Here is a 12,581-nt window from a genome sequence, read left to right as displayed (position 1 = left end):
GATAAATTTTGACAACCTGCTGGAAAAAGGACATGTTCAACACCTCCATCTGCTACTGCTGAGGGAAGAGCTCTGGAGCGTGGTGCTTTTTACACCCCTGCTTAAAATGTTCTTGTATTTCTAGAGGTGTGCTGTTTCTCTTCAGTTCATTTTCAGGAAAGTAAAGCAGCTTATTCTTATATTTCCATGGAGGCCAGATGTGCTGCTGGAAAGAAAGCAGTGTTATTATTGAACACAGTTTTTACCTCTTCATCTCTGTTTTGCATGGCATAATCTGAAAGTGCTGAAAGCCTCCATTCTAAGGGAAAAGTTTTCGTGCAAGGGAGCATTCAGCGTGCTTAGGACGCATGGTTTTCTGCAATGTTGTGCTGCTCTAGTATTGGAGAGCAGCTTCTCTTGGAGAAGACCAAGTGTTCGGTTTGTTGTGCACATGGTTTGGGGTTAGATTTGTCAGCTGAACAGCTGAAACATCTATGGTTTTTTCTCAGCTCTGTTTTTAAAAGTATCTTTTGACCGGCCAGAAGTATTTCCACATGATACTCATGAAATTAAAATGTGGGGGTGGGAAGTTCTGTTTTCCTCTGGTTTTCTGTATGAAGTTGTGTCTGGGTGAGGATTTTGTAATCCTCAATTTTGAGGATTATAAAACCTGCAGTTTTGAGACAGGCAAGACTTGATGGTAAATGTCTGTCTTTCAGTATTTTTTTCCTATCACATAGCTTTCTTTCAACGAAAGAAAGAAATTATTTTATTTTGTTATATAAATATTGTCTCCTTTGACAATAAAATAATATTTTGAATATACTTTGAAAATGCTTCTTTTTGGTTAGTTTTTTTTCTTCCCCTCGCCCTCCAAGTACAAGAAGGAACTCGTTGCTGTACACTGAATGATGTTATTAGTAAAACCAAATGTTTCAAACATTTCTTTATGTAGTGTAATAGCAGAGTCAAAGCACAACAAAGCCTTTGTGTATCTAAACACTTAAAAATTAGATTTGTTTTGTTTTTCCCTCCCTCCTCATGCCAGGTATAACAAGTCTAGTCTCACTGCTTGTTTCTGCATTTGCATAATTCTTCCCATATAGAGTCTCAAAACATAATTTTACATATTACATTTTATGCACAGCAGTGGTTACTTACATCTGCAGTTACTTGCTTTTCTTTTTCTGAATTGCTTGCTCTGTGAACTACTTCCCATTACCCAAATTGGAGTTGGAATATGTGTTGTATTAAAAAAAAAAAAAAAAAAAATTGTTTGCTGAAGTTAGGAACCTTTCCTTCTTCCCCTGGAAAACATTGTACATGTAGTTTTGGACATGACAGAAGACAACCAGTCTTAAATCCTTGTGGTCGATTATCTCCAACAAGCTCCACATGAGATTTTTATCTTTTGAAGTTGTTACTGTTGAGTGTGCAGTTCAAATCTAGGAAATGTCAGCTTCCTATGTGCTGAGTTGTTTTCTTTGTACATTCAGCCTTCCCCCACTGACTATTTCTGTAAGTTAAGGATAATTTGTGCTGATGCTTTCTTAATGAAACCTTCTGCAGAAGCTGGAAGCCTCACTGTTATGTTCTTTCCTCATACAGGCTCGTGTTATGTATGATTTTGCTGCTGAGCCTGGAAACAATGAGCTGACGGTCAGTGAAGGGGAGATCATCACAATCACCAACCCGGTAAGAAAACTGAGATGGAATTTGCTTCAGTGCACTTTCCTGGCCTACTTCTATCAGCAGAAGGAAGGAAAATGGTGCTGGTGATATCTGAAAGGCCTGGCTACCCTTCCCTGAAGAATTAGCAAAAAAACCCAGAATACAAAGAATTTTCTAAGCATCTTGTGGAAACAAATGCAATGTTTTGGAGGATGGGGCCTTCTCAAACTGTGCCCACATACATAAGAATGTACTCAGCTTTGTTTTCCTCTAAACAGAGCTGAGAGACAAGTAAAAGGAAGGAACTAATGGTGGTGATAGCTTGTACATCTGAATGCCTTGTCTGTTTTAGTGTGCCTAATATTGCACATTTTGTGTGCATGTAATCTTTCATGTGCTTGCCACTTGCATTTAAATGTGACATCCAGTTCACTTCTTGGTTTTGAGTTTCTTAATCAATGACTTCAGCATTCCAAGTTTGGTAAAGAACTCACAACAAAAATTTTTTACTGAAATTTTGTGTCCTTTAAAGAAATATGAACAAGGTATAGGAAAGAAGTGGTGACAATACTATCACAATGCTATCAGGGCATTGTTAAATGAATAGGCTTTTTAGCACTGACATTTGATTTATGTCCACATTTTGAATTTCAGTGTACTTTAATTGTCATATATAATTACCCTTGGTAACAAAGTATTAGTTGATTCTGCTTTGAATTTTGTGTAATGATATGGCTTAGTGAATAGGCTTGCCTTTTGAAACAAATACAAACAAAAACTACCTGATCATGAAGCCAGGTCTTACTTATCCATTTGTGTAAAACACACACATTCTGCAGAGTAAACTCAATTCTTTGAAGATCCTAGGCATGTGTAATCCTGATAATTTTTAGTTCCACTGATCTTAAATACTTGAAGCAGATATTTAACAGAGCCAGCACCCTCTTGGATAGTGTGCTGTGCTATGGCAGGGGTAACATTTTGAATGACTTCAGGACCTTAATGCCATTTCACAAAAGTAAGAATAAATATAAGTAGAATACCACTTTTAAGCTAGTTCTCACTGACTAAGACATCTGTGGCTTAAGGCAGTACACACAAAACCAAGTAAAACTTTGTTTTATGTGTTCATGACAAATTGCCCCAAAGGCTCTTGGTCTTTTTTTATATGATAAGTTTAGATGGCAATAGCTGAAGTCATGCAAGTCCAATGATGATTGCTTTCAAGCGTAGCAGTGCAAATATGACTTCTGGCTCAAGATGTCATTGCTCTTGCAGTTTAACCAAGCTAGTTGAATTTATAATCTGAGATGTCTAATTATTTTTGTGTTCTTGAATATTAAGCTTTTAGGTATGTAAGAGAAAATAAATTCAAGTTGTTATTTCACTAACTGCTTGATCTTTACTGCATAAAATCTTGAATACATAAGCAGGCTTCTCCTTATTGGAGTGCCTGTAAAGTCCAGGACTATATAAAATTTTGAAGTGAAAGAACAAAATTGTGAATAAAGAAATACATCAATTAAAAAGCAAATTAAGAAAGCCTAAAATTTAGTAATCGCTGTCTAGAATATATGTCTCCAATTTTCATCTGTGAACTAGCTTGACATGTAGCTATGTGTTCCCTAAACAGTTTGATTTAAAACAGAGCTGGCTTATTCCAGATAATGTTGTCCTGGAATTAAGTTCACTTAACTGCAAATGTCTACAGAGCTTTCGTAGTGTATGTAGAATATGTGTTTAAAAAACCCCAAACAATATCAGGATGTCCCACTGAGATCAGAGCTGAAGTGTTGTTAGTTCCTTCTAAACTAATAGCATAAGACTGCTTCTGAAAAGAAATGTGAAGTGGAAAGAATCAGTCCAGATCTTATGTGGCATGTGGCTTTTTTAATTTTTGAGAATAGCCTTAACATTTCTGTGGGTGATAGCTCTCACTCATCACATGTCTGCACCTTCAATAAATGAGGCAGAGGTTTTACACATATCACCAAGGGTTTTGTTCTTTGCGTCTTGTTTCTTTATAGTCTGTTGATTAAAATTAATTCATTGAAATGGACATACTAATAGCCGTGTTTATATGCAGTCTGTGGCCAGACAATTGATTGTGGTTTCATAAATGATCAAAAGTGCTGAAAAATCAATTATTTTTCCCCTTCATGCTTGTTAAAATTTGAAGTCCAGAATAGCTGTGTAAAATCAGCATGGTATGCATTATGTTTAAATGAATATCTGCTGCTTCAGCAGCTTTGAGTGAGTTTGTTCAGTTTCACAGTCATAGCTGTGTTTTGAACATTGACAGCAAGACATTGCTTCCTGCTGAGCATTTGACATTTGACAGCAAGACAGTGCTTCCTGCTGAGCTATTTGAAGCATGTTGTGGGATCCATCTAGCAAAATCATGACTGTATTAATTCTTTTAGGATGTTGGTGGAGGCTGGTTAGAAGGAAAAAACAGCCAAGGCGAGAGAGGACTTGTTCCAACAGATTATGTTGAGGTAAGTGACTACACTGCTCAGCACTAAGAAAGCAGAACTTCTGAAAAGGCCATCCTCTGGTTTGCTGACCAAACTGAAATGCTCAAACAGAAAGCTTGGAATACATAGTCTCACTGTAGCAATTGTAGCTGGCTTTGGACACCAGTGCAAACATGCCATCCGAAGCTCCTGAGCTTCCTTAGTGGTTTACCAAGAAATGCAAGAGGAAGCTGTCTATAGTAAATACAGCTTGAGTATTTAAAAAATGAGTTGTTTTGAATCTGCTGTGGTTTGGGGGTCTCATAATCCAATGATTGGGGCTTTTTTCTGTCTGAAGATAGCAATATGGAAGTTAAATGAGTAATGCACATATACACTGGTGTTGCTGTGGCAGACTTGACACATGCTCATAAATCTGGAATGGAGCCACATTTCTGGGGCTCAGGATGTGGGTCACCAAGTCCAGGGACTACTCAGCTTTTCTTCTTACTGAGACCCTCTGTTGTCTCTTCAGTGTGTGTTGTCCTGATTGTTGTTTAAAGACCAGTGGTATTGTTTTGGGGGCGGAATGGGATCACAGTGCAAAGCCTGCAATCACATTCACTCTTGGATGGCCCAGTGTCTGCATGTGTGCAGGTTGCTGGTTAGGTGGGTGAATACCTTGGCTGTAATTCCTGCAGCCTCTTAAGGCATGTATCTCTCTTCCTTCAGCAGTGCTGTGTTTACTTAAAAAAAAACAAAAGGGGGAGGAGGGGAAGGGAAAGCAGGATCACTCTGGCTCGCATGACCTTGTGTTTTTGCTTCAGTTGGTTAGCTCATGGTCTGGTAGCTTTTGGCTTTCTAAACGTACTGGCCCAACTCCATCTCCTGAGCACTGAGTTAACAGTCTCCAGGCACTTACATTAACAACCTTTATTCCCTAAGAAATTTATAGGCAGGTGTTCACTGCCACAACAGTCTTGTATGTTGTAGTTGTAAGGCAACCTAGTTCCATCTGTGTGGAAGTAAATCCTCCAAAGTATCATGTCAGCTTCTTGTAAAAAATTCAATTGAATTTGAATTTAAAAAGGTTATATGCAAACATCTTAAAGTCTAGCGATATGAGTGTTAGGATGATTATACATGATAAAGCATAATTTGGTTAATTGAAGCATGAAGAATCTTTTTCAATCTTTTCCATTTCAGATTATAACAGAAGGTGCAAAGGATGGCATTAGCTGTGGTAACTCATTAGCCGATCAGGCCTTTTTTGATTCCCTTTCTTCAAGTACAGCTCAGACCAACTCTGCTGCCAAAAGCAGTAATCAGGTAGGTCTTGTGGTTTTTTGGGCGCTGTGGGCATGGAAACTTTTATTGATGTAATTGCTTGCTGTACTTTATTTGTGAACCTTCATGAAAGTACTAATTAAAAAAATTGTGTTTTCATTAGGGAACATTTTTGTTGAATATTAATGATGTGTGTGACTGGTCAGATGCTGTCACTGCTGGAAAATTTAGTAGTCTTAACACTTTCAGAAATGGAGCATTTTTATTCTTTCCAGTCTGCAATGATATAAATCTGTGACTACTTCAGTCTCTGTAAGTGTAAGTGCACTCTTAGCAAATGTATTTTATTTTCAAGCTACTTCTTTTAGTATGCTAACCTTATTAAGGAACCGGAGCTTTCATTTTTTGATGTCTTATACAATTAGGGGATCTATACATCAGCAGCCAGAGTGAATAGATATATTTCTTTCTCAGAATTTGAGTAAGAGAAGTTTCTTGGATTAAAAAAGATGAAGTAAACTCATGCATTATCAATTGGAGAAGAGGCTGACTTTCGGTTTGCTGCAAGAATATTTTTGTTCCTCTATTCATAGCTTTTTGCCTGGTGTACCAGTTCATTAAGCAGCAAATATTTTGTTCCAGGTTAGATATCTGAGGACACATTATCTTAAACAGAAGTGGTTTTTTATGGTCTGCAGACTGGTGCATGTCCCACATGTAGGAAGCTAAACATTTTGAAGTCCATAGGTCAACAGAAGAACAAAATCTGCGTTTTTTTCCAACAGCAGCATGCAAAGGTCTTTTGTGTTGGAAAGTAAATGCATTACTTATGGTAACAGCTGGGGGGACACACCTAGTTTATAGGTCAGTTAAATATCAGTTATTAGTTTTCTTAATTGCACCACAGGACTTTGACATGAAGTGAGATCCTTTGAAAACTCTACATGGGACATTTTTGTATGACAGTGAACGTTGTTCATTGACTATAGAGTGTTTGATTTGGGCTTCCTTGTAGTCAGCTGGACAATTCCAGGATTGTTATTTTGTGATTGCATGTCCTCACTAGAGGACTCCAAACCTCACTGTGACTGTCTCAATGTTTATTTTTTTTAATTGATACCCAGTTAATATGTAAGGCTAAACACAGAATTCATTAAATCCTTCATGAGTTTTTCATGTCAGACTGAGCCAAAGGTTTTGATTATAGGTTAGTTTTGCCTCAGTAAAAACTGCAGTAGTTTGAGTGCGAAATGGGGAACCTCTTTTCTTCCTTGCTGTCTGTTACTCTTGCCCCATTTTTTTCCTGCTGTAGTGTTTCTAGCAAAACTTTGCATCTGAGAAGGCTTGAGATATTTGCAGCAGCTACTTGCTGCCAAATCAGAGAGTACTGTTTCTCAGAGGAGAAACATAACTTAATTTGATCTAGGAAGAATTACTTACTAATCTAATACACCAAATATTTTGAATGGGAATAGAGGTATCTGTCAGAGCTTGTTCTGTGCTTAACACATTGTGCTTGTGCTTGGAGAAGAGAAGAAAAAAAGTCTTGTCTGTGCAATGGGAAAGGTTAAAATAAAGTTAAAAAATAAAGGTTAAAATCTCTTATATTCTAAATAATAGAGAATTACTTTGGCAATCTAGTTTTGGAAGTTGCATTTCTAGAGCAGTGAAAAGCTTGAAAATGTGGTCTCTTTACACTGTAGTTTACAGAAGATCAACAGTGTACTGTCCCTGTAATATATACAGATTGCGAGGTTTTTCATAGATTTTGGAAAGGGGTAACTTCATGAAAATAGCTTGTCACATCTGCATCAGTGCCCTGCTCTTAGAAGTGTCCTGTTCCTCTCAGTTATCCTTCAAATGCTGTGTGAGATAGCTGGGGGGACCACTGTACTGTAGTGCATTATGGTAAAACTCTATTACTGACATGGAGGGGGGGAAGGAGGAGGACAGTGTGCACCTGGATGGAGTCAAGGCCATGCAAGACGCAGGAGAAGCCTTCATCAGGCTGGTGTCTTTAGGTCTTCAGTTTTCATGTTTTTTTTTCTTAGGAGGAACCATTCTGTTATGTGATCAGGGTTTTATGTCAAAAGTTATTTTCATTTTCTCAAGTCTTTTTTTTTCTTTAACTGAGTTTAGTAACTGCTATTTCTAGAAAATTGTAGATCTTGATTTGAGTACTGCTTTCCACAGCTTCTGGCATATATCTGGTAGTTTTTTCTAGTGGCTTATTGCTAATGGGATTTTAATTTGTATACTAAGCAGTCTGGAAGCAGTTCTGGCTTCCACTTTTGACTGTTAGGCCTTTCTCCCGGATCAGAGAGCTCTCTAGTGCAGGCATTTTCTCTTTGCAAAAATTCTATGGCTAATTGTTTCCTTAATTAAGAAATTTTGTCCGTTCATTCTCTCTGTGTGGTGCAAGATCCTATTTTCTTGCTCTCAGGAAGAAAAGCAAGCTTTCTTCTGCAGTGACTTTGATCTTGTGTCAGTGAAGTATGTGCATTGCTCCTGTGAGCATCGATCGCGCAGTGTCAGACAGATTTGACATTGCTGCACTGGTGTAGAAACACCTGATAGAGAGAAGGATTGCATTGGTTCCAGTAATACTGCACCAGGAGGTCAGGCTGAGTCACTCATCCCTTGCAAACTGACATGTCTCTTTCAATAAGAGCCACTTTCAATAAGACTGCAATCTCCTACTTTGTGGGTATGGCCCTTCTTCCTAGATGTATTACTCTGAATTTGGTTGCAATAACATTTATGTTTTTCAACATGAGTTCGCTGAGGCATTTCGACTTGAGTTCAGATGCACAGCCTGTTCAAAGCTTTAATGACCAACTTGGTCAATATACAAAGTTTTTAATCTTAAACAAAACTCACTTCAGGCTCTGGAGAGTTAAGAAAAATGATAAATTGTGTGTCAGTGTAAAGGGAATGGATGCTGGAGGTGGCACTGTAGTGGGAATTAAAATGTTTGTAGATAGATTAGTCTGGTAGACTAAGATGTAGCAATATTCCTAAATGCTTATATATGATGGTATCTATTATATTTTGCAGTAACATGGTTAGGTGGCAAGTTTATTACAAGAAATCTTTATAAAAGCAGTTCTAAATAAACAGGATGATTTAGGATTTTTTTCTTACTACTGTTGTATTGAAGAAATTGCTTTGTATAAACATTGTCACTCTCACATACACATGGTTGTACAATGCCCCCACTCCCCAATTCAGTAAGTCAGAAGATGTTATAATTCTTAGAATTCCTTCCATTCTTCTAACAGTAAGTAAAAAAACCCAAACCAGGTTGTTGTGTAGTCTTTCAGTGCCAAGCTTTATTAAAAATAATAGATCTGGCTGAGTTGAAATGTGAGTGTGGTGCTTTTTCCTTTTCTGTTTTTAGGAGCCCAGTTAAACCACAGTGTTGTGATTTAACCCTGGTAGGCAGCTCAAGCCACTCAGCAGCTTATTATCCCCTCAGAGGAGTGGGGGAGAGAACAAGAAGGATAAACATGGGTAAACTCTTGGAAGGAGATAGAGCATAGTAGGTAAAGCAAAAGCTTCACATACAGGCAAAGCAAAATAAAGCATTCATTCTCTGCTTCCCGTGGGCAGTCAGGTGTTCAGCTGCCTCCAGGAAAGCAGAGCCCCATCATGCATAACCATTGCTCAGGAAGATAAATAGCAACTCTTCTCCTTCTTCCCCCATCCCTTTCTGCTTTCCAGTCAAACAAGAGACTTTTGGTTTCCTACTCTGGAAACCATAATTTTTTGGTGTTAAAAATCATTGACTCCAACGCAGTTCTGCTCCCTGTCTATTTTCTATCCCTGTCTGCTCTCTTGTCTATTTTCCTAAGAAGGTTTTTGTTGTTGTTCAGCAAATAATCTCCTGAAAAGTAATTAAAGAGCAATTATTAAAAGCAGTTCCTTTTCCTTCCTTTTCCTCAGTGAGAAAGACTCAGTAACCACAGCAACACTTTGATATTGTACCCTGCCTGGGGTTGCCACAGATGTAAAGTGACAGTAGAAAAGGGGCACAGAGATAATTCCTAAGGAGAAAAATTCTACCTGACCCTTGGCAGTTCACTCTCTCCAGCTCATTCCTTGCATCAGCAGTGTCCCAGCAATGGCTGCCTTGATAAAGTTTGCAGCTGCTCTTTTAAAGAGCTATCTGAGAAGATGCTGGGGACATGAAAGCAAAGGGGAAGCAATGAAGCTAATTAAACACAAAATGAGGGAAAAATTTGACTCAAGGTAACTATTCACACACTTAGAAGAAGATAAGCAGATAGGAGAATTTAATGTTGCATCTGCCTGTAACATTTGTGCTTTAATGTCTGAAAAGCTTTAAAAAATTATTCATGAAAATACAATTTAAGGAAGCCTTAGTTGCTGAGGATGGAGGCTTGGCTTGGCTTTTCTAAGTCTCATGCTGTTTTGACTTGGTAGCTCTTAGATATAGAGAGCAAAGGGAATGAGTAATCTTTCTTCTCTTGTCAATCCACTGTTCCTCTGAGTGGCAATGCAAGGTGCTAGTTTCAGTCTGTCATTTGGAATAGCCAGTGAGTAAGTATATCAGCATTTATGCTATTTCTATTGGTTAAAGTTGCATATATATATATATATATATATATATATATATATATATATATATCTTAAAGTAAGTTACCTGTAGACTCTGTTGGTATTGGAATAATAATGGCAGTGAAATGAATATTAATTTTGTCAGTTTAAGCCAAGTGAACCTATCAAATAGTGAACAAAAAGATCATAATTTTTGGTGTAAAATGCATCACGTGTTTTTCTCTTACAGTATTTCTTTGATACTGAGTTTATTCCAGAGGCTGTAGCAATAGAGGATATTCTCTTTCACACTTCTAGATAGTGCTTCTTATTGCAGTTGATGAAGAGGTTATTATCTTGGTGGCGTTTGGAGCCTTCATAATTTAAGTATGTATGGAAATACAATCAGTAATGTAAAATTCATTCTGAGTTGTCTCCTCCAGCTGGGTTGGTTTAGGGTTTTTTCTGATGGTCAAGATTAGTGCTTCTCTAGTTAAGGATGTATTTGCATTTATTTGGTTTGTGTTTCAGGTTCAGAGACTGCTGTTTTAACAGCAATGATCTCTCTTCCCCTATTCTGAACCACAGCTTGTGGTATTTTTTCATTTATCTAACCTAAAATGCTTTAAAAGTTGTGAACAAGTAGCATCTCTCTTTTAATGATAGTGTTTATCTGAATTATTTTGATTTTGTTACAACTATATTGGCGCAAGCTAGTTCTTTTTGTGGGAAGTTAAAACACTCTCTGTACAGTAATTTCATGAGTGGTCCATAAGTAGACTGTATGTACAACTTGCCAAAATGTAGTCCAGCTGTTTACAGCCTGTGTAACCTGCAGCCTTGAACAGAGGATAGAAATGCTATAAATTTTAGTATTCTGTATATTTTAGTTTGTATGGTTTCTCCTCCCTTCCTTCTAGAGCTCAGTATAGCCTTTTTGCTTTCTTTCTTTTTTTTCCCTTCTCTGCTGAATAGAAAGCTAGTATTAGAAATGTATAAATGAAAATAAATTGGGTTACTGCTTCTCTGTTTCAGGGTGGAAGTGGATCACAGCTTCATTGACGTAGGGGCTGTAGATGTGGCTTCCCTGTATTTAAGATACAAAAATAGTTCTTGTACCAAACTCTATGTTGCATTTGTAGAAGAGTTGTTCCCTTTTCTCGACACTGATTCTCTAATCACTGCTAAGTCTAGTTCTTGATGAAGATGACTGTACAGTTCTTCTTAGTTTGGGATAAAATAAGTATCCTGAGAGTTAGTATTTTTGTGAATTAGAGATTTTTCCATTGATTCATGTTGACCCTAGAGAATCCACATGTTTTGTGTCTTCAGCAGAGCAGCAAGGCCTCATGGATAGGTCAGGAAGCATTTAACAGAAACCTCTGATATTTTTATTGCTTTATCCAACGGTAAGAGTGGAATCAGTTGGGATAGTTTCTCTCACAGAAGCAAAGTGAGATAAATGGATTCGTATGTATGCAGAATCCTTTCCCTTCTGAAAGCTGTGGGACTTGGCGTATAGACAGGATGAGTAGTTAGTGAAAACACTTAGTTTGATGTCCAGGAGCTGAGGCAACTCAAGTTACCTGGTATGTAGATATAAGTTGTTGAACATGCGTAAGGAGAGCACTAAGGAAGTTTTTCCAAAAATTTTACTTCATATCTTTCAGGCTTTTTGCAATGAAGTGGTGGAATGTTAAATTTGCATACCATAACTCCCATTCCCCCTCCCTGAATTGCTGTGAGCAGCAATAAATGCTAAGATTAAAGAAAATAAATACAGTGCTTGTATTAAAAGTGCAGTATTCTACTTATGTGGAAATTCTGACATGCATGTTATTAAATTCCTGTAACAGAGAACATTTCTGTTCTCTGATGAATCTGTGTGTGTAGTAAAGGAGAAGTATCATCACAGGAAATGTAACTTGCTTGTACTTGATTAGGTCCAGTTTGTCTTGTTAAACCAGTATGCTAAATTATCATATAAAATATGCAGGTAGGTTCACCAAGGGAGTTACAATTACAGTTGTAACTTCTAGTTCCTGTTACAGATAATGACACTATAAAATCCTCTATTGCTGCATGTGATTTGAGAGCAACTCTTTCCCCTCCACCACCTGCATTCAGACTGGTAACAGGAATTTGTGACCAACTTTCATTTAAACAAAGTTCAAGGCAATGGCTTCTCTACAGTACTGAAAATAGTGGCTTGCTTGTTTTGAATTGAATCACATTTACATATTAAAAAATAACCATCAACATATGACTGTGATTTTATCAATTCCAATTATAGAGTTGTGTTGAGTTTTTTTGTGGATGATCCAGTGGAATGCAAAGGTTTAGGCAGGAAGTTGTTAAACTGGTGTAATACTGTGATCACTCGTCGCCTTCATCTGCACCCATACCCTCAGGCAAAATATTACTCTTGAAAGAGTTTTCCACAATTTACAGTGTTGGTATACTTTTTTTCCTTGTATGATTCACAGAATTGCAGAATGGGTCAGGCTGGAAGGGACCACAGTGGGTCTGGTTTGACCTCCCAACTGAAGCAGGGTCATCCTAGAGCACATGGTGTAGAACTGTGTCCAGATGGTTGTTGGCTATCTCCAGTGAGGAGAACTCCACAAC

At 37.7% G+C, this 12,581-nt stretch overlaps 1 protein-coding gene across 3 annotated transcripts in view; it reads left to right on the top strand.

The window, feature by feature from the left end:
• SNX9 (sorting nexin 9) overlaps window positions 1-12,581 on the top strand; it is a 61,507-nt gene that overhangs the window by 16,691 nt on the left and 32,235 nt on the right. For all 3 annotated transcript variants that reach the window (XM_066546926.1, XM_066546925.1, XM_066546927.1), the window contains exons 2-4: window positions 1,588-1,674; window positions 4,074-4,148; window positions 5,313-5,435. In XM_066546926.1, the coding sequence (XP_066403023.1) occupies window positions 1,588-1,674; window positions 4,074-4,148; window positions 5,313-5,435 (285 nt within the window). The remainder of the gene's footprint in view (window positions 1-1,587; window positions 1,675-4,073; window positions 4,149-5,312; window positions 5,436-12,581) is intronic.

Source organism: Molothrus aeneus, chromosome 3 (assembly GCF_037042795.1).
Source record: "Molothrus aeneus isolate 106 chromosome 3, BPBGC_Maene_1.0, whole genome shotgun sequence".
NCBI lineage: Eukaryota > Metazoa > Chordata > Aves > Passeriformes > Icteridae > Molothrus > Molothrus aeneus.
The sequence above is the reverse complement of the archived record's forward strand: the minus strand, read 5'-3'. Positions and strand labels throughout refer to the sequence as shown.